Raw genomic sequence first — 23,870 nt, forward strand, 5'->3', positions numbered from 1 at the left:
TGTGTTATTTTTTCCATCTGTTTCATTTCTTAAGATTTTACGGACATTAAGAGCAATCAATCATACACAATTTGCAAAAACAAAAGACTCTCTGCACCTATTTGGAGGGAGGAAATCTCAAGATAAGGTGCAATTTGAAATACCAACGTTTCAACTAAGGGTGTCCTTTTTTGGTCACGATACACGTAATGTCGTTAAATATAAAAAAAGAGAGAAAACAATAGGGATGACTTTAAGGTTTTGTTCCTGGGATACATTCTGTTGATTTCCACCAGAATGTTGCTTCCCTTGATTTTTCTTTTAAACAAATTATTGAGTTACAATTTGGTTGTTTCATATTCTGGAACGCATTATAATTTAACCTAAATTTGTTTACAATGGTTTAAACAAATAAGATTAAATTGTATTACTTTCTATATTTTGTATAAGAAATTATCTGAGGGTGCACTATACAGTCACATTTAGCCGTACTTAATGTGTTTTCTAATTTTTGCCATATATACAGCCTTTTTCATCATATAAATGCATTTAGCTGAACACAGGGCAGAATAACTCCCCAATCTGGGGTAGCAGACCAAGTATTTTATTGGCTCTAGAATCAATATCCTATGCCAATTTGACTTTTGAATCGATATTTTTTTTTAATTCCATATAAATAGAGCTTTCAAAATAACACAAATTTAAAAGTCTTCTGCCACTTAAAGGAGCTGTAGATGACTGGGAAACTCAATGCTATGTATTGGAGGAAGATTTTCAACTTTCAGATTCTAAATTTTACAAAAATACTCCGGGCTAATAATACAAATGATAATAAGAAAATAATCAAGGATTTCATTTCAACATATATGGATAATTAGGATCTTCCAACAAAAGTCCCCAATTTGGTTGTATCTCAACCCAGAACACCACGCTCCTATATGTTTCCTAAGATACATACAATTGGGAACCATGGGAGACCGATTGACTCAGCCTATAGATGTCCTATTGAATTCTTTTCTATTTCTCTTCACAACATGTTCATACCCACTGTGGAGAACTTACCTAAATATGTCAAGGACAGTACTCATGTCCTCAATATTCTTGAGCCACTATAGCCAGTCAGGTCGGGTGGCAATGAGATCGTAAATGGGACAGTACTTTGCTTGTCTGTTTGGTGGCTACCTTGAAGAAATGTTCTCTGAGCACATAGCTCCCAATTTAGATATTTCCAAAAGATACATAGAATATATCGATGGGGGAGCCTCCGATGAAGATCATGCATGATTTGTTGTCTTTCATCAATTTTGTTTATTTTTGTCATCATGCACTTTCAGATATACATGCAATATCATCCAGGAAAGGTATTCGTTTCTTGATATCATTTGTCAAATCTAATATGAAAAAAAAATGACTTCAGTTTTTTGTTTTGTTTATTTTTTTTTTACAAACCCACGGATGTTATTTAAATTATCAGTTCTGTCATCTTCAGTAATGCAAACAATGCCATTCCCAAGTCACAATTGATGAGGCTTCAGGGGGCTCAATGTTATCCAGATGCTATCCGAACAAAGATCTCGATTGAGCGATCACGTCAGTTTCCCAAGTTAACAGATCTAAGTCTATGGGAAAGAAAAAAAAAAAAAAAAAAAAAAAAAAAAAAAAAAAAAAAAAAACAGTAACCGTGTTCCTTTGTTCTTGACATATCATCCTACCAATGTTGCAATCGATAATATCTTGATTCGCAACTTAAATTACATAGTTCTTAGAGAGTAATGCATGTCGTCAGTATTCAATGATTCGTTTCTAATTACTGCCTAAAGAAACGAAAAGGGTCTGAAAGTGCACCTTGTTACGAGTTCGACGCATCCCCCTGCAGTTACAAAAGCATACGGAACTGTAAGCGACCACGCTGTCAAACATTCCCTTTTATTTTGGAATTTGGCAAGGTCGTTAGGCCAGTCAAAGTCTTTACGTAAAAAATGCTTTCACATGTTCCTAAGAAAACGTCGGTTATGCTGTGGTTTGCAAACGCTGTAAAATGGTTTACGTGGGCGAGACATATTGGAGGTTGGGTGATCGTTTTGTAGAACACAAATAAAGCGTCACCAATTGAATTCTTGTCCAGATCAATTTCGGGAGGCAAACCACAGAGTTGACGATATGAGAGTTACTGTACTTTTTAAAACAGCGAAAGTTCCTAGAAACGGCGTATTATAAGTTTTTTGGGTTTGCCCATCACTGTAAATAAATGTCCAAAACCCGCCTTATTTAGTCACCAGAACCTGGTTTTCCATTGCTTTTCGTCAGTACACTTACAATTATTTTTTTTTTCATCTTGAACTTGACGCATATTTTACAATGATCAAGATTAATTTTGAAGGGCACCTTGTCAATGTGGTAGGACTCGGCAGTAATTAGTTTTCTCCTGAATACTTTTTATCCCTGAAGACGGCTATAAGGCCGAAAATTTTGGCTCATATCCTTTATTTTGTTTTACGTTTTATTTATATTTTTTGTATGTCATTCCTTTTTACCTTTTAAACGTAGCCGTTGTTCACTTATTCGTTTTTTATTTTTAGCCTTTCCCACCGCTTCCATGCATGTTTGCAATTTCTGTGTGTTCTGCCTCATATCCACTTTATTTCACTAAAATAAGATCAATCTTTCAGTATTGTACTACATGAACATTACATTATTATTAAAATATCTGAAACTATTGAATAGTCGTACTTGTTGTGTTTATCCTTTTTGCTCGACCAAATCATAACTTAAAATACAAAATGAGCCTATCTAAAACATTTTTAATATTCACATTTTGTACCTTTGAACAAAATAACTCAATTAGGCATTTAGGTTACAGGTCAGCAAAATGTGAGCTTTGATTTTTTAAAAGTGTCTATAAGAACTCTTATTGATATAGAAACTTTGGTTATCATTTTTAAACTTTTCAAAAATAATTACGCTTTATTTCAGCTTAATGGCAATTACTACATCTGTAGATACCAGAAGTAGAAAGTTTTTTTTTTCTATTTGATTCACATTAATTAAATGTTTCGCATTGTAGAATGCGAACGAAGGAAGTTGTGTTCATGTACACCATCTGAAAACAAACGTCATAAATCATATCAATTCTATGTCAAATATTTATATATTTCTGAGTAAAAATATCTAAAACTTATATCATATGATAATCTATGAATTATGGGAAATACTATGATTCAATGTTCTAACAGAAAAATGTTAGTACATCAGTTCATTTCAATATTCATTTGTAATAAAGAATTGTGCATTTCTATTGCTTATCAATTAGAAAATGACAGCAACAATATGTTTTTGCTTTATTTAGATACTCAGCTACCTTGTAGTTCATGTATTCCAGATGACAATATTGATATACAACATCCGATTAAAGATAGAAACGCCTTTTACAGTATTACATTAAGTGTCGTTTTTGTAGACTTAATCACAAAGATTATTTCATTATGACATATTTTATATATTTGTTATGGTTTCCAAGGTAATAGCTTACAACTGCAAAAAAAATGTCATTTGTGTAAGTTACCGATTTTCTAAGAGTGCTGGTACTATTCAAAATTGGAAAATCAAGCTACACAGAGCCCATTCTTGCTAGCGATACATAATGACATGGATTGCATTGAACAAACTAAAAAAACACAGATTATTTGCTTGGAATGTAAACACTAACTTCCATTGTAAATACAACATTGCAAATTTAGATTTACAGTTCCCTTAATCAAATACATTTGAACATCATGCATTTTAACCGAATGAATGGTTTAGATCGAAACCGAAAATAATATTGTAACGTTGTGTATGAAAACAAAGAATATCTATATAAAATGACATATGCAATACTCTGTGTTTTAAGAGTTGTTAATTGTCTATATAACTGCATATAACTGCAAACTTACGGAAACCTGTATATAGTAGTTTCTGGATATATAAAATGTGTCTTTGGAAATGCATCTATTTTTTTTAAGATATGTAATGATAATTAAGAAAGTCGGCAATTTGTAAACGTTCATAATATATTTACTAATATAGAGGTTAACAAACTATCAGTATGAAAAAAAATATAAGGTCAGTGTCTCATTAAAGGGCCCATTTGATATTAACGATGTAGAAATCACCAATAAAACCAAATAACTAATGTATGCATATTTAATGGTAAATCATGCTTGTTTGCACTGTGAACGAGTCCATGCCATTTAATTCATTTTACGTATTGGTTTGAAAACTTTAATTTACAGTAATCAAATGAATTTCCTTATCATAATTTAAAAAAAAACAGTTTGTTGAATAATATTGAGTAGTTATCCCAATTTGAACTATCATTACCAAGTCCAGCAGCTACAAATGTGCTGTTAATATTAAGGTACTTATATCAACAAACACTTCCGTTTCATTGTTTTAGATATATTTTAGCGTAGATGTTCAACGAAATATAGCTGATATGAAAAAATCGGATGGCGATTGGCTAGAATGTAAGTTACAAATTCATTTAATGTGTTAATTTGTTATAAGTAATAATATCAAGCAATAGACATTACACTTGTAGAGGTAATGTTCGTATAAACACATGTATGTCCAACGTCAAAAGAAGCATTACTCTTGGTAAGGAAACAATTTTTACGTATTGACATGTTGACGATTTGTTAGCAAACATATATATTCCTATCCATATCACATTGAACACAGGAGGAGCAACATATTAGCAAATTCTCATATTGTTTGAACAACTATAAAATGTCCAATGAGTGCTAAAAGGCCCCATGTTTTCAAGTTTCATTTAGTGTTCAAACCATAAAGAAAAATACAGGAATCTATTTTGCACGAAAAGAGATAAATTGTTTTTTTTTTTTATGAATTTATGTCTTACATATATACTTTTTTTGATAAATGCAGTCCGTAAACCAGCTTTTACCGTTTGCAAGGATAAGGCCTTTTTAAAACAACTAGATAGCACATTGTAAAGATTGATATTCGTTACAAAAGTACAATTAGGAAGCTTTTTAAAGTCGGAATTCAACAAATATTGAATGACTTTGGCGTACAGTAGTTTTTTTAAACTTTGAAAGAATAATTTAATCAAAGCATATTAATAGCTAGTAGTTTTCACTTTTATTATATGCTCGGGCGTTAAACCCCAAACATCAATCAATCAATAATGCATTTTATATTTTGTTCATGACTTCATGAATTATGTAGATTAAACGTAAAGCATGGTCGCCATATTTAGTTTAACTTACCACTCTACTTATAACTCAAAAACTGAACTAGATGCTAGGAAACATTTGTGACTTCCCTTGTTCAGCTTTGAGAGTGCAACAAAATACTAATTTTGCCGTTTGAGGGGTTTATAGATTTTTTTTATGGAGCAAACTTTTTGTTGGTGACATGATTCTTCTTACATTGATAAGGCCAACTAATGACTATATTGAACAAATATGTTGATGTTATTAGACCTTGAAATGCAACAAATGACATTTTTTTTGCAGTTGTAAGCTATTACCTTGGAAACCATAACAAATATATAAAATATGTCATAATGAAATAATCTTTGTGATTAAGTCTACAAAAACGACACTTAATGTAATACTGTAAAAGGCGTTTATATCTTTATAATATCAATATGTTCAAATTCATTCTCTTTCAGGTTACACCTGTTTCATAGTGTGCGCATTATTAAAAGCTTTATCTCATTTGGTAGTTTTCAATAGTTGTTTTGTATTTTGTATGACAGCATGTGTCTAATAAGGTAATCATGTGGACATTGTACACTAGAAACAAACACTGATTTGAAGACCATCACTTTATATTTTACTTTTTTGATCATTTACAATGTATTTCCGGTCTATTAATTCAAGCTTAATCGTTGAACAAATCTTGTTATATATTGTGATTTGAAACATGTGATGTAAATCATAAATGAATTCGTTATTATACTGTTTGTGCTACGTAGCGCATTACTTCTATGAACGATTATTAAATGAATATTACTGGAAATAATATTTGAATTTTATAAGCAACTCGGTCGGTACTTTTAAATAGCATACCTTACCAGTGCATCTGGTCCCTATTTTAAGTTAAAGCTAAACCCGAATTCCTCAATTATTTTAATTTTGTTTCCTATAAGGTAAGTTCTGTTATATATAATATATGATTTCTAAATTGAAACAAAGAATCTTTATGAAAATCATTATTTATTCAGATTTACTATCGGTTTTATAAGCAATGTAAATGCATATGTTCATATGATTAACATGGTATTGTAAAGAATTAAATGCGTTATCACATATTTATTTCGAATAGGACTTTCCCATGCTAATTAAATTCCAAATATAAGCTCCAGTGAAGGTAATTAAGAAAGATTATCGTGCTGTACGTCTTTTGAGTGTAAGTAATCACCTAGTTGGGTGCAATTTGGGATTATATATTTTAGAATGAAAAATATAGATGTAAACATAGTACTTAAATTGAAACATTTATAATTAAAAATATTCTTATCTATAAATCCAGAAGTTAGTTAAAACTTGAAAAATCTACAAACGTTTTAAGTTCAAACGTATTCCACGTGTTGATAGGATTTATTACAACATTATATTATGTACATCAACGGTGTTTTAGCGAAGTTTCCAATCCAAATTTAAGCCTATTTACTAGAAAAAGAATTCATTTTACATGCAGTGCATTTTGTTTACGATAGTTGATTTTATTTTGAGCCCATGTAAATGTAAATATATATATATATATATATATAAAACAAAACAAGAATTATAGTCCAAAAAGTTCTAGTTACACGTCGTCTAGTCAGAGAAGCCATATAGAATAATTAAACATTTTAGACTGAATGCAATATTCAAAACTGCTGTACCGACTACTGCGTATTTGATAAAGTTTGATAATTAGCGTCCGAATGATGATAACGTCCACAAAATTTTAAGAAACTGGCGATTTACCAGAATTTACATTTGAATAGAAGGACCTGAAAAATTCCCAACGATGTTAAACTGTCAAATTTGCGATGCAAATTTGAGTTTGCTCCCTCCGCGGGACTCGAACTCGTACCACTGTGACATCTATGGCAACACCGCCTGCACAAAATTCGCCGCCTTAGAACCTTCAGCTGGGCTATATAAAAATATAGCTTTCGCTGGCCGGGTCATTCCTCCTCGTAGGATTAATCTAGGGTTGTAACTTAGTACACGATGTATGGTAGTGCGTAACAGTTCATTTAGGTAGTCTAGGGCGCTGGACTTTGTGCAGGCGGTATTCCCATAGATGTCACAGCGGTACGAGTTCGAGTCCCGCAGAGGGAGAGACCAAAAATTTGCATCGCAACTTTGACAGTTCAAACATCGTTGGGAATTTTTCAGACCCTTTTATAAGTTTCTATTATCTTTCTTGTATCAATTTAATCCGATGGAGCAGTGTAGTTACGGTACCAGTATCGTATTGATATTCTTGAGCGGGTGTACGTCAAAACATGGAGGCTAATAAAATAGAGTTCCTTTTTTTTCTTATTTTTTTTAAAGAGCTGCATTTAATTTTGAACTTGAATTTTGGCCATATTTAAAGATGTATCCAAGTAGAAAAAATGTGTGATTTTTATTTACAGATTCAAAGACAGGAAAGAGGAAGGATATCCAGTTGATAGGGAGTACTGCAGCACAACAACAATACCAAAGTGAAAGTAGAAAACATGTGCTTTTGACTTCAAGGTTTGATGATTTTCCAATCTTCGTGGACTGGTCTAGGTTTTTTAAGTTAAAATCAAATTTGAACATTTCCTGAAACATGATATATGTATGAAAGTTTATTTGAATCAACTTTTCAATTTTTAAAAATTTTTTGAAACATGCACCGTTAGCATTGGAGCCAATGGAGAAATCTATACGATACTGAGACCTAGTACCACTACTTTCGATTTAAAGTTAGAAAAAAAATATGCAAATTATGTCAGATGCTGCAACTAATTTACATAACCTGGGTAGGTTCTAGTCATATGGCATTTCCAAATTGGATCCCCAATGGAAAATTCTGCAATTAGCCAAGCTTAATTCTAAAATTTATCTAAATCAGCAAAATTCGAAAAATTGTAAATTTTGGTCTACTAGATTTGCTGTTAATCAAAGAGAAAGAGGCTTTACTAGAGGCCCTAAATATGGTCGTTTGAAAGTTAAATGGCCTGGTGGCAGGATTAAATATCATTTAGCTCACAGATTTATGTATATGCTTGTGCATGATCTTTTAGATATACCCCCGCACTTGCATGTTTCGCACATTTGCCATAACAGTTTATGTATTAACGCTGAACATTTGTCCCTTGAACTGCCAGAAATTAATAATAGTAGACAAATTTGTAAAAATGTGGACGCCCCAGCATGCCAGCATCATTCAACTTACCCAGATTGTGTTTTTCAGTTGCAGAATGTAAGTTTTAAGTCCTAACAAAGTCTTATTTTCCTTTTGAATATCCATGTTCATTGCACGTTTTCTTTCGTGTTTTCATTTGCATCACTTCACAAGATTCAGAGTCAGCTAGTCCTTTTTTATATGTATCAGGCTCATCTGGTATTGAGTCATAAGTCTTAAAATTCCTGATTGCAGAATCAATTCTAGCTTTTTTCACCTTTGGTGTCTTTTGTCTCTGTCTATCATATTCATATTTCTCATTCTGTCTTTTCAACTTGGTGACCGGACGCGAGTTTGGTGGAAGTGGTACACCAAGAGTCTCACACTTCAGAAGTGCAGATTCCCCTGGTCCATGATTAATCCTGTGTGCACTTGAATGAGTACGAGCAGAACAGTTCCTCGGGTGAGTAGATTCTTTTGGATCTGACTTGCGATAGCCTCGGTTTACGGCCTCACACTTTTGTGTCGTTGTCCCAAAGCGAGTCTTAACCAAGTTTGTCCGACCAAATCGAATGTTTATTATATTACGCACAAGTACCTCATCATCATCTGTCATGTACAAGCATTTTGCTTCCTCATCTGGCATAAAATCTTTGCCCCAGTGATCTTGCTCAGTACCTTTACATACATAGGAGTATGATTTGCACTTTTCTCCACAATGTCCTGTATAACATGCAATGATACTGTCTGCTGCATAGCTAAGTCTGTTCACAAGCTTGTTCATGTCTCCTGCACACTCCTTCAGAGCAAAGTTGAACTCTATTGTGCATCTGTTGCTTAAGTCAATAGCAAATCGTCTTTGGAGCATAGTACGGTCTGCCTTAGTTACAAACTGTAGCATCATTTCACTGAATTTGGCATTGTCACAGGCTCGCACTTGTGATTTGGCTAAGTGTCTGGTGTCGCAAAGGTTCTCAGGTATGAAATTTAAATTTTCTTCTTGTTTCCGGCTAAATCCTCTGAATGCATGGTGTCCCCATCTGTTGTTAATTGTCCAATTATAAGTGGTTCTTCATCTTCATTTAGCATATCAGCCAGTATTTCACCATATCTCTCTTCATTGCCAATTGTAGCACTCCATTTCATGTTTGCTGAACAGTGACCAGGGTGGCCTGGACACTCTGGATCTCCTCCAAGTGATCTTAAATAGCTTGCTGTCTTACAAAGCTTGTTTGCATCATGAAGTCCAATAAGTTTCTTCTTTACTGTCACATTTTCTGCTAGTGAGCTTGTAGCCTGGGTAGCAGGCTGAAACGGTGTTGTTTTACGGTGACCGAACAAGGATTTGTTGTATTGTGTGTCAGTTTCAGCTGGTATAGGTGTGTTTTCTGGGAACCCATGTCTTAGAAGTGTCCTTTTTACAGTTTTGCTTTGTTCCTTCATGTCTTTTTTGTTCATTTTCACAAGTTCTTCTCCAGTGGTGTTTGCTTGTCTCTGCATTTTTGTACTAAATGGTGCGGGATGACTGATAGTGCTCATAATCTGGCACCATGCACTATTTGAAATGCTACTGTCTGCTAGTGCAATCTGCAGTCTGATATTTGGTGCACCTGCCTTTCTGCCTCTCTTGCCTGAGTCTACTTCTTCATAAAGAGGAACCATTTTAGTTTTGTATCCACACAATGTACATACCACACTTTCCATCCAGCACATGGTATGCTGTCGCTCTTTTGAGTAGTCAAACTGGAAATTGCCTGGACAGTCTGGAAATTGGTTTACATGTTCATGAAATGCTTCAGTGAACAGCTTACAAGTCTTATCTGCATGTAGAAATCTGTAAGTGTCCTTATTGCCTTGTATTTTAGGGTGCATGTACTTTTCAAATATGTTCTCCTCCCCAGGTTTTTCTCTAAGTACTGTGATGTTTGGTGGGTTTTCCATTTTTTTCACATTCTCTTCCAAAATAGGTAATGCTTGTGGGTTTAATGTTTCCTCTGCTCTAGTGTTTGCATCTGGTCTATGAAAAACAGTCTTTTGAGGCTCAGTTTCCCATTTTATGGTAGGCACTTGTCTTCTTTTATCATGTCCATGCTTGAAATAGCCACTTTTTGACTTGTGTACTTTTGGCATTTTTGCACTTTGAATGTGGATTTTTGGAATTCTGTGTATATATACTTTTCTAGAAATATTTGTATCATACTTGCTAAGTGCCAAGAGGTTGCATTATTTCAAAATTTGCATTAATGTGCCAACAGTGTCATTTTTACTGGTATGATTATAAGGCTGATGAGTGACCCGGAGCTCCAACATCTAAGCAGTTTAAGTGGCTATTCTAGCCTAGGTGTGAAGTTTCATAAAATCATTAACCATCACAGTTATTCAGCATTAATTTTTCTTTTAAATGTTCAGTAATATATTTGGCTCAAAGAAAACAAAAAGTTAACAGTACAACTTTTATTTTGAAAAAAGTCAAATATTCATACATGACAATAATAAAAAATCACATAAATTACATAATACAGAAAAGGTCAACAATTTTCATAAATTTCAAATATTTAGAACATCTATTACAACTTTATGACAAATTATCCCAAATATCTTAAAAATTGTGTTTGAAATTTAAAAATTAAAAAAAATAAAAATTTCACTATTTCCATTGAAATTTCTTATTTCGCAGAATAGGGTACATGTATAAATTTGTTCGCTACAACCATATTTCCCATGGAAATTTAAAAAAAAATTACAAGGTATTTCAAAACATATCACATTAACTGTTAAATTTTTTTAAAACTTTTTCGCAAACTTTGCCTTTAGTAATAGGTACCAGTATCGTATTGATATTCTTGAGCGGGTGTACGTCAAAACATGGAGGCTAATAAAACAGAGTTCCTTATTTTTTCTTATTTTTTTTTTAAAGAGCTGCATTTAATTTTGAACTTGAATTTTGGCCATATTTAAAGATGTATCCAAGTAGAAAAAATGTGTGATTTTTATTTACAGATTCAAAGACAGGAAAGAGGAAGGATATCCAGTTGATAGGGAGTACTGCAGCACAACAACAATACCAAAGTGAAAGTAGAAAACATGTGTTTTTGACTTCAAGGTTTGATGATTTTCCAATCTTCGTGGACTGGTCTAGGTTTTTTAAGTTAAAATCAAATTTGAACATTTCCTGAAACATGATATATGTATGAAAGTTTATTTGAATCAACTTTTCAATTTTTAAAATTTTTTTGAAACATGCACCGTTAGCATTGGAGCCAATGGAGAAATCTATACGATACTGAGACCTTACACTTCGGGTTACATTGCTACTGGGAAGGGAAACAGTTTTTATTTTTCATTATCAGATTTACGGTCGTCACTCAGCACTGTCGTCACAAAAACATATGACGAATCTTTTGAATCTGCAAAAACAACGATAAAAGCTACATATAAACAAAAAACATATTAAAATAATGGACTTAAGTCGTGCATATTTCGTTCATTATAAAGCTAAGGCAACGTAGCTTCGAGGATATGATTTGATTGTCTTTGTGGATATAAACTCAATGATTACCCCCCCCCCCAAAAAAAAAACAAAAAACAAAAAAAACAAAAAAAACGTTCGTAACGCATTGTTAACCAATCAAACGCCCGGTATGAGTTACGCTGACGATCATGATGATCAATTGACTGTTCCTTTACTTGATGTAATTGCCGTTTTCGCGCTAAGAATATATACTAGAGTTAGATGCTATATATAAATCCTTGAATAAATGTATAACCATTATGTAGTACATGTATTTGTAAAATATGATTATGAACGACTAATGAATTTCTTAACGTCCTTGGCTATTATTTGTTCATGAAAATCATTTATGTACTTTTAAATAATGAGCGAAACATCATTCCAATTATATAATTATCATAGTAGCAACTTTTGTTTTAAATACGGATGAAATGTACCTGCGCGGCACCCCTCTCTCTCTCTGTATGTCGTAAAGCATGCAGTATTAGGAAGAGAGGTTGTTTTCATTTTAATGGCGAAGTTTTGTTGTTTCAATACCTTAGTCGACAGCGTTTTCATGAAAATCATGTCTATACTTCCTAAAAAGTAAGATGATCACAATAGCAATTGAAAATATGGATGAAATGTACATGTATGTACCCTGCAGGCCAGTGCCTTTACTTTATGTTGTAAGCATTTTTCGAGAGAGAAAGAGAGAGAGAGCCTATGATATGCATGTAAAAGGTGAATTCTATATATTTCTTTATAATTGCGTTTCAATACCGACTAGTTTTGAATGTTATACATCAACATTTTTTTCCATTAAATGAAGAGTTGGGACCTCGCGGTACCCTTGTCCAACTCAATTGGAAGCGGTTAAAACAATTCTGTTGATGGGTTATTTACATTTACACTCTATGTAAATATATTTTTGTAAAAAGTTGAGTATTTATATTAATATATGTTTTATATATTTTTTAGTATTATACATGTTTCTTCTAATGTTTTGTGTGATGTATGTTTTGAATAGAGATATTGAATTTGTTATATATAAATCTAAGTACATAGTTCCTCGGATACCTGCATATCAGAATATTCCAATTTAACACGTTCAGCTTTTAAGTGTAGTTTCGAAAATACCTTAACATATTAAATTTGGATAATGTGATATATACGAACTGCAAATCTTTATTTGCAATATAATATACCTAAATTTTGAATCTTATATTATCATAAATTCTCAAAAACAGAACTAGTTCTTTTTTCTCCTGCTTCCTCGAATTTAAAATTTACATGCGAACGCCTGCTTAAGATGAGACCTTTTGCCCATAAAAGTTGCTTGTCGCATTCCTCCAGAGCAAGATATATATTAAACAAAGAATCTTTGCATTTAAAAGAAATCCCGCATGCTGTAATTGATACTTCTTCAGCGTAATAGCATAGAAATACCAGCGCTTTTAGTACATTTGTCTACCTGAAAACTCAATATTGTTGTCTTAATTGTAGAAAACGATATTTTGCCTGACTCAAACATAAACTGAACATGGAGAAATAACAAGGAATTTGATTGAAAGATTAATCAAGGGAACCAAGGTTATAGAGGTAATCAAAAGAATCTCATCCAGGAAACAAAGACCAAACACAGAAAACAGACACACACAGCAAAGAACATAAAATAACTAAAATCATACATACAGAGTAACTAAATTTAAAGCAATTGAGCAACTTGGACTCCACTAGAAACTGGGAGCATGGACCAGGTGCACCGATAGGGTAAGCGTCCTCTGCTTTTCTAGAAACACCCGCCGAGTCGTTCATAAAAAAGTCAAGTCCTGGGTAGACAAACGAGGAAAGGAATACTATGACGCGTTGAATAAATCAGTTTTCATGGCGCAGATGGATACACCATAACGATCCACGAGTTCATGATGACGACCATTAAACTTCTGTAGTGATGACTTCAATCTTGTAGCAACATAACCCTGTTATTAATATCAAAATTTATATGTCTATTTATCATGTTTACTCACATCCAAGAAGCAAGTGTTCATACATGTATCTACTTGAGTTATGTTTTAACACACACACATCCTCGCCGAAGTTACAAAGATGTAGAAGAAGACGTTATTTTCAATGAATAGCTAAGTGATCGAAGCAATGGTATTGAAATAATCTCTCTTTTCCGCCGAGATGTTCCCATAACCTGGTAGGCTTCAAAGTAAAAGCCACCCAAGTATATACTCACGAAACAATAGATATAATAATAATATTAGTTCAGTGTGAAGGACACACGTTTACGGACAAGAATGTTCAACACTTTTATTTGCTTTTAATTTACGACAGCTTGCTTTATGCGGTTAAGAACAAATACTTTCGTCACATGGATTCTATTAGTAACAGTAATGTTTTCCCCGGAAGTGTTGCAAGTCCATATGGCTTATACGTTAGTTTTTCAAACCGAATAAACTTTTAAGCTGACACAAAACAATCAAACTTGTCGCAAAAGATTATTCGCGTAATTGGGTCTTTCCAAAACCTGCTACAACTACACAATAAAATTGAATTCCTTAGTTCTATTTTATACATCATTTTATTGTAAACAACCAAATAGTGCAAACATCCGATATTTGTCTTTAACGTAGTGAAAACCAGAAGAAACAACTAGGGACTTTAAATGTTTTAACTGCTAGTGTTCGGTATTAAAAATCAATATCAACATGTGTATTTTCAATATTACAATTTAGAAACCTCAATGGTCAACGTCAACCCTATCATTTTCCGACTTTTTAAAATGTTAAGCATGACTATCAAAACCTGATGTGGATGGTACTATTAGCTAGAACTACTTGGAGATAGCTACAAATTCTTATATAAGACGGAATATGAGCTGACCTAATGTAAAAAGTTTATACCAGCCGTAGAAAATACTTCTTCCCATTTGTAATTACTTGCTTAACAGTACTGACTGATACAATTTGACTGCAATATATCATGCAATGTCTATTGATATTTGGACAATGACTACGAAAGTAAATCATTAATACTAGTAAGTCGTTTCTTACCGGACAATTACTAAAAAAAAACATTATAGAGACTCTTTTGTCACACATTGGATCACAATCGATGCGCACGATATCGATACTCGTTAGAGCTTACAATAATCTATAATCCACTCCATCAAATTCTCAAAAAAAAAAAAAAAAAAAAAAAGACAGCCTGCTATCCTCCTAACTTAACCATGGTTCTGATTGTCTCCATATTAATAGACATATAGACATGCGTCGATTTCATAAAAAAGTCGTAAGTTTAAGGTTGATCGTTAGTAATGCTGTCACAACCTAAAATAGCAATGTGACTTCATTATTTACGATCAATTTCACACTAACGATTTTTTTTTGTGAAATCGACGACATCTACACGTAGTACTAATTGTATAAGAATCGACCAATCAATGTAACCCTACTACTGATTCTCATTTTATCATATCCTAGAAGTCATCTCTTGTCAATTAAGTACATCTTAACGTTAAGAGACTGACATTGCTTTAACATGTACATTTTGTAACTACATACTCTATTATTTAACCTTTATAGAAAAGATCAATGAAGATATAATGCATTTAATAACATACGTCAGCAGAAGGGAACAAAACAAAAACATCAATATCCAACTTAACGTGAAACTGAAAACAGATACGATCTATGTAGTGTAGGCTGGAAAATACCATTAACTTAGAAGCTAATTTAATATCATATTCGCATGTTCGCCCTGCATTAAAAACTGTCCGATGTTCATAATTCGATGCAGTGTTGACGTAATCGCTACACTCCATCATTAGATTAGGATGATAATGTCAGTATCTTTTTTTTTTATCATGATTTGTATTACATTATATATAACATAATGATTTTGCAATTATTTCAATAGAATTCATCATGTTTCAAATGTCTATAGAAAGACGTCTTTCTATTAACGCCTTAATTTTGAGAACGTGCTATAATAACGATGGTAATGACAAACATCCACATTATACTTTCTTTCACTATCAGATTTCTTCTAGACGTTTAGCTACATGTACATTTTGTAGTCATAAATATTACATGTTTATTCAACATTTTACTTTCAAATTGTAACTTAGATATTTTGTAAACTTTCGTGTTTAGGTCTCCTTTATAAACGGATGATTAAATCAACGGTAGATTGCCGACATTATGTTATTTTTTAATTTTTGTTTCATTTCAAAATGATAACCACAAACTTAAGGCTTGTGGATATCATTTTACAATCAAAACAATTTTAAGAGTATGCTTAAACCTATCTCAGTGCGATAGCGCACCATTTGAATGATTTCGTGTATTTAAAAAAAGAAAAAAAAAACATCGTTCCATATACCAACAAATTTCACAAAGTAAATAAAAAAGAAAAACTTCTGATGTAACTAATCAAGCGAAAAAACTTTTTTTCGCGGACGATAAAACTAGATTGAAACGATTTATTTGAGGTAATTGTACGTTTAAAATATGTTAAGTATAATTGTACAAAATGTAGATTTTGGTTTGACAGCCAGGTTTTATCTTTACAAAAATGAATTCGATTTAGCTCAAGTGAACACGAACATATGGCGATGTAATAAACTTGTATTATTTGAAGCACAGTCCCGGTAATTATTTGAGTCATGAGTGATTGAGTGATGAGCGGTCTGCGATAGAGCGATTAACGGTATGTTTTGTACAATGAGTGATTGAGACATACACAATGAGTGATAAGTTATGAACGACGAAGGTTTGAGGGATTTATAAATTGAGTGATTGGGCGGTAAACCAGCTACATCTTAACATTTCCACGAGTTGAATCTATTTTTTGTAGCAGAGACAAATTAAATAAAACATTAATTTTTGAATTTGTTTCAAAACATTATTTTATCTTTGGGAACTAAAACTTATATTTGAGCGAATTATAAGTTAAACTTCAAACCAGTACGGACATAAAATGCGTTCGCAATCATACATTTTGTGAACATATGTCACTGAAGAATTCGGACTGAAATTTATGTCTTGCAGTGAACCACATGATACCGATATTGATAAATTTAAAACTTTATATAACAATATCTAATTTCTGAACATTACAAAAATTCAAAGTGTTCGTACTCATACATTTTTGTACTGATATTAATGTATCGCAACCACCCATATAATAGTAATACATGTATTGACAATTTTATCATTTTACACGTATACAACAATTTCTAACCATAATAGAAGCTAAAAATGAGGACACTTTCTATTTTGCAAAAAGTTGTCAGTAATAGAAATTTTGGCCGAACTGTATGAATGTTTACGCCATATCCGCTGTCATTTCTATCAAAAACCTAAGGAATCATCTCAATTTAAAGAAGATATTCGCAATTTCTACAATTGCAGCTGTTGGATAAGGGAAATTTTGCAGAATCAGGGTCTCCACTGTAGATTTGAAAACATATTTCTTTTGAATATTCTTAAACAGTGTACTATTTAGTTAGATATTTTAAGAAATTGAAAGTGCTTTCCTTTAATGAAGGTATTAGTATATTTCAAAATACCATACATTTTGAACTTTGTAATAAATTGTAAAGCATCTGAATTGTATTTCAATTAATGATTAAGTAATAAGAAAAAAATACAGGTAAAGTATGTGTATTATCACATGTCATTCAATATTATATGTACAGATGCAATTCTCTAATGAGTGATTAGATCATTGAACGATTAAGCGTTACAATCCATGTTTTATTGAGTGATACAATTTAAGCGTTGATGAATGAATCATGAGTGATTTAGCGATGAGTGGATGAACATTGAGTGGTGAACGCTAAATTGGAAAAGTTAAGTAATATATGGGGATTATATTACTTGTATATGCACCTGGATCAGCATGGCGAGTTGATGTATAAAAAAGAAGACAGTCAACTACCACTACACATCAAATTGGTAATATTGTATTTTTATTCAAGTCATCTCTTTGAAAGATATTAGTTAATTACAGTTGCCATAGTTAACATTTTGAAGTTATTGCGATATATTTATTAATCACTGGGTGAAAAAACACAGTTGGTAGGTGAATTTAATCATTCTACTTTCAAAAATTGTTTTATAGACACTGATGGGAGGATCTCTTGATTTTGATAGAACTTAAAGAAAAAAGTGATATTTCGGCGACATTTCATAAAAAGAATTATTTAAAAAAAGATGGAACGTGAAAGGCTATGCAGTAAAAACAGATTAGATAGGACAACATTAAAAAGATAGGTTTTTATTTGACTTTTACTTGCAATTTTAATTCATGACGATCATACTGGTGAGTTTTGGAAAAAAAATCAACCTAATGCTCCTACGTTATTTCGCAACACTCGGTTGACTGATTTCTAAAAAAAAACATAACGAAAACTATTAAATTTATCACTTAATTATATTTACAAATATAACATAATTATATAAGAGCAATTCTTTAAATTTGCATTAATTATCCACAGTAATTTGAATTTAAAACTTTTCCGTCAAAAAAAAAAGAGAAAAAAAGACGTACCTAAAACATTCTCTTTTTTCTCGTCTGATGATGAAAGCAATGTTAAAAGTTGCATTATCATAGAAATAAAGTAGCATTTGTTCTTTCCATTTTGACAGATTATTTGAGAAAAGTAACCACATTTAATAATTTCAATTCCAAATAGATATTTAACATTTTCGTTTCGTATTTTTTGGAAAACTTGGTTTTAATTCAAGTGGTTGCTGGAAGGGTCTTGGCCTTCTGTTCATATTATTTGTACCATGATACGCAACATTTACGTTTTTGTTATCTTTAATACACGTGCTGAAGTTGTCTTGGGATTTCTGAAGATCCGATACTTTGTTTTTTACTTCTTTCATTTCTTCTTTAAAACTTTCTTTTATTCTTTCCTCCTGTTCCATTAGTTGTTCTCTGAAGCAGTATTTTAATTCACTTACTATGCTGCTCTTTTCGTTTTGAAATTCAGAGATTTTCAGATTTAGTTCATTTATTTCAAGTTCTAATTGTAGTATCTTTTTTGCTAACATTACATTCTCTTGGCCTGATTTCAACAGTTCATCTTTCAAATTTTTTACTTCCATGTCTTTCTCCTTTAAACGTTTCTCCAACCCATCAATTGTCTTAGCTTTAATGTTACTATCGTCCCGTAGTTCTTTGATTTGATTACATTTATCATTAATAATTTCGTTCTGAACTTTACTTCGGGCTTCCAATTTACCAATCTCATCTTCATAAAAAGTCTTAGATTTTAGCATTTCCTTCTCATGTTTTTCACTTTCCAATTTTAATTTTTCCTCGGCACACTTTCCTTTACCACTGTAAACATTTGGTCGTGAGTCCTTTCTCATGTTAAATCCTAATGAGTGCTGAAAAGAAATAAAAAAACGGTTATTCAAATGAATATCAATAATTTTCCCACCATTCATATCGCAAACAAACAAAAAAAAAACAGTACCCTATAAATTGTCAATAACGACATATGAATGATAATAAATACTTTCGTTTCTCTATACTTTTATAATGCTCTTCAAAAGATATTTCCTTACATGTTCCGCCATGACTTCACGAAACTTGTGTATTTCTAAATCGCTTCAGATATAACAAGAGTTTAAAATGATTTGTCTTTGTCAAGCAATATGTTTAAATAATTTGTTATGAACATTTTTAGTTGTGCCAATTGCCAATTAAATGTATTACATCAAGATAAGCCCATCGATTAAATCGTTGTAATATATACATTATCATCATTTATTATATCGGAGATTGTTATCAGAGAAGCTTTAACTACAACTCAATATATTTTCATTTAAAGTTATAATCAAATTAAAGACACAGTTACATGTATACATGTATGTACTCTCTCTCTCTCTCTCTCTCTCTCTCTCTCTCTCTCTCTCTCTCTCTCTCTCTCTCTCTCCTCTTTTACTATGTATGGATGTACGGTGTAATACAGACACATATTTCTCTTTTTACTATGTGAAGATCATTGGCGAGAATTTGTTCTATAAAAAGGAAATGGTAATTAAACAATATAAGGTATGATCAACTTTAAAGCTAAAATGAAAAGAAGAATGGTATCAGTAATGAACACGTGAAAGTAGCCTCGTTCCAAAGATTGAAAAAATGAATTATGCATGTTAAAATAACTTCTAAAGTAAATAAAAATAACTCATATCTTCGGGCTTCTGTCAAAGACAAACGACACTTGAGTATAACAGGAGAGAACCCTGGAATATTGTTGATACGTATTCGTCATTTAGGAGTGCGGATTGCAAGTTTTGAATGAAATAGTCTGAAATAGAACGTTGTGAGGAATGTTGATCAAAACCAAAGGAACGCGGTCAATGGTGATTCTCAACCCTATAGCATTGGATCTGTTAACCAAAGAAAACGAAATGTTAGCTCGAGCTAAAATTTTGCAAGTACAGCCTTTTTTGACAAAATTTGATGATCACACAATTACACAATATTGCCTGATTATAATACAAAAAGTTTCTTCAAAGGATGACTCAACCAAGACAAAACAATTAACGTGCTGTTAGAACATGTACATGTCAAAACTGGGTGACAAATTATTGTTTCTATGCAACCGTCATTAATTTTGTACAAAATAAGAAAATCTGCAGGTTATACTTTTTAGGACATATGGAACACGTGCTTAAACCTTTCAAATACTAAACATTATCCTTATACATTAGTCCATCATGGTTGGAATAAATAATAATAAAGTCTTGAAACATTCGACTATTTTGTTTTTCTAATTACTCAGGAACCATTAAAATGTGTTAAAATAAACTTATTGTCCATAATAACGCAATTTAACCTACAAAGTTAATTTACTCCAATTTTTTTTTCAAACTAATCACCAATTGATCAATTACTAATGTCGGAAAGATATATACCAATTTATATTTTTCCTTCAGCAAGTTAAATGGTTCAAAGTAACCCTTTTTGTTATTGTTTGTTCTGATATTGAAACGTCTTTGTATTAAATGGTTATGGTCAGGTCAAGTTCTGGCGTGTGTCTTGACCTTAAAATACGAAATAATCATTCGATACAGTGTTGACATTATCATAGCATTCCATCATTATTTCTTAATGTTGGTCTTCCTCTCACACAATAACTCTATACTGATTTTAGATACATATCAATCTTCCCTATACTTTATTAACACCAAGGATAAATATGTCAACAACTCATTTGTGAACATGTTGTTATAACAATGGTAGATTACTATCTTCATTACCTTTAAATACATATCAAATTTCATCTAGGTGTTTACCTAGTCATGAATATTACCAATATGTTTGACCAATTCTTTTTTTTGCCAATTTAAAGTTTAACCTTGATATTTTTGTAAAATATTGTGTATGACCTCATTTGTATACAGATAACTATATTAAAATGTTTTTTGATTTTAAAATGATATTCGCAAGTGTTTAGGTACAAATCAAACCCAATTCAAGCTAATTATTTGTTTGAAATTTCAAGTTCCTAGCAAATAGCTGAATTTTCTTAATAACTGTGTTATATGTATACATCATTTTATAATAGTTATTTTATTAAACAATTGATATGTACTCAAGACACATTAATGACGACAACTGATGTGTAAATAACGAGTTTTAATACAAACAAAGCGTGAAAACTTCATACTCCACCGTAAAATATTCATTACCAGATATTTATTTTGAACCCCCCCCCCCAGAAATACTGAACATTTGAAGTAAATAGTTTTTGTTTGTGTCTATTTTCTCTGTCTAGTTTTTATGTTTTTGCAACCATGTTCGTTTGATTATTGTTAGAAATATTGTTTCCCTAGTTTACCTTTCACATGGAAAACTTGCCCTTTCTTATTAGTTTTCATCAGATATTAGTATTATAACACAGTTCATCAGTCAGAACAAAAAAAAAGGTTATTTTCATTGTGACTTGAGCAGTTTTTTTTGTGTTTTTTTTTTTATCAATTTTTGGAATCAGTACTGTATTGGTCATATGGCGGGCAATGTAAAAGCCTGGTGAAAAATAGGACAATCCTATAAGAAATAAATAGTAGCCCTCGCTTTCAACTACCCGCCAAGTGAAAGAGTAACTGATCTTTAGATTGAAAGTTTTGCAAGCATTAGGTATTGCATTTGTTAGTAACCTATGGGCTAAGAGGATCCAATTTACCCCTCACTTCACTTATTAACACAATTACAAATTTTTCTTCAGTATTAGCCTCCATTTGAACCTAACTTGGTCGAAAATACATAATGTTGTCTACACAATTGTTTGAACGTTTATGCCATCCAGGGCATCATACAAAAAACGTAACCCTCCCCAACGAAACATCGTAAAATTTAACATTTTCTATGTCAAACCTCTACAATATTTTTATTTCAGAAATAATGATTTCTGTCGTATTTTCTGTCCAATAATATCCCAATTGATACTTTATGGGGTCTTTTTGTTGACTTTATCGGTTTTCCTTGACAGAATTTATCAAAATTTGCTAAAAATTAGAATTTTGAATTCACTATAAAAGATTTTAGTTGAAATTTAGTACAGATTTGTGTATCATTCAATAGGAATTTTAATCAGGTACATCATGCAATTATTGTCACCTCGAAATGAAAATAAAGGGCCAAAATTGAGCATTTTTATGTTGAAACATTGATTTTAAAATTCATAATGCCAGAATGTCTAATAACATCCTAAACGTTGATATTGGATATTAAAAAAGACAGTTCCTTGTTATATTGGGTGATAACCCATGATTCTGCAATTGTTTTTCTTTGAATATTATGTCGTTTTAGGAATATTAATTTACAAAATATAGCTTTTATGATAAGCATTATGGTTTAAACATACATACATTCATTATAAATGTCAAAAAAGTTATTATGTACAATTCCTTTGCATTCTGTTACCAAACTTTCTATTTATTTAGGCTAATTGTAGCCGAGTAGGGGTTCCATTCTTTCAATACGATTGCCTTACAAAAGTCCATATATTCATTTAATTGGGATTATTTGAGAGCTAAGCGCGAAATGAATTATTGTAAGCTTATTAAAGCTTCTATGAAATTTTGTTTTTTGGACAAAAATGAACAATAACGTGAAATTGCAGATATTGTAAAATGAGAAAATTCTAAAATCATAATGCCAAAATGATTTTTTACCGTGTTATATGTAATATTCTGAAAATTAGCATTAATGGTACCAAATTCGAGACGTTTAAAATGTGCAAAAACTTTAAATGTCGAATAAATGCAATTATTTAGTGAAATATATAGCAAATTCTAATTAATTCTGAGTATGAAAACCGGCAAAACTCAACAGAATCAATGGTGGTATTTATTGTAATACAACTACAGTAATATTGTACATGCAATGAAAATGATACTAACCTATAGTAAACAGTTAAAAACTGAAGACAATTTCACAACATACAGATTTTCATTTTGTTTTATATTCAGGATAATCTTTTTAACCTAATTTAGTAGACATGATTTTACCCAAAGCAATAGCATCAAGATTGCTTACAAACAAAATAAAATGTTAAATTAGCTGTTTTTTACACAAACAATTTAGTTGTGCTTCAATTAGCTGAATCGCTCATTTTGATCTATAAGCTACAATTCATTTTTTAAAGCCATATATATTTCATGGTTTAAAGTTCTTGCAAGTAGGTTCTGAGAGAATATTTGAATGTAGTAGCACAAAAAAAAAAAGGCACAAAGAAAAAAAAAACGGTTTTCGCAAAATATTTACCAATCGTGCTTTTACTCACTTCAGACTTTGGCTTGACTTAACGGTGTTGAAGGTAAACATAAAAATCTGCTTTCAGAAACCCAATATAAATTTTAGTAACACCGTGCATGTGTTTTCATGAAGCGAACATTCAAACAATCATTTTGCTACTTTAGGAAACCCATGAAAAAGATTATACTAACTTCTATTGAATTTTGTTTTAAAGTTTTTGAAGTGCAAATGT

The 23,870-nt window shown here is 31.7% G+C and overlaps 1 protein-coding gene across 1 annotated transcript; it reads right to left on the reverse strand.

Annotated features, from left to right (window-relative positions):
- Window positions 1-17,710: 17,710 nt before the first annotated feature.
- On the reverse strand, window positions 17,711-19,524 carry LOC148600046 (uncharacterized). The gene is made up of 2 exons (XM_088557801.1): window positions 19,438-19,524; window positions 17,711-19,257 (listed from the first exon to the last, which is right to left on the reverse strand). Exons 1-2 carry the CDS (start codon window positions 19,447-19,449, stop codon window positions 18,559-18,561), a joined length of 711 nt encoding a protein of 236 aa, XP_088413927.1. The 5' UTR covers window positions 19,450-19,524; the 3' UTR covers window positions 17,711-18,558.
- Window positions 19,525-23,870: the final 4,346 nt, after the last annotated feature.

Source organism: Perna viridis, chromosome 13, assembly GCF_037379345.1.
Source record: "Perna viridis isolate PV_CMFRI_1.1 ecotype Kerala chromosome 13, ASM3737934v1, whole genome shotgun sequence".
Classification (NCBI taxonomy): Eukaryota; Metazoa; Mollusca; class Bivalvia; order Mytilida; family Mytilidae; genus Perna; species Perna viridis.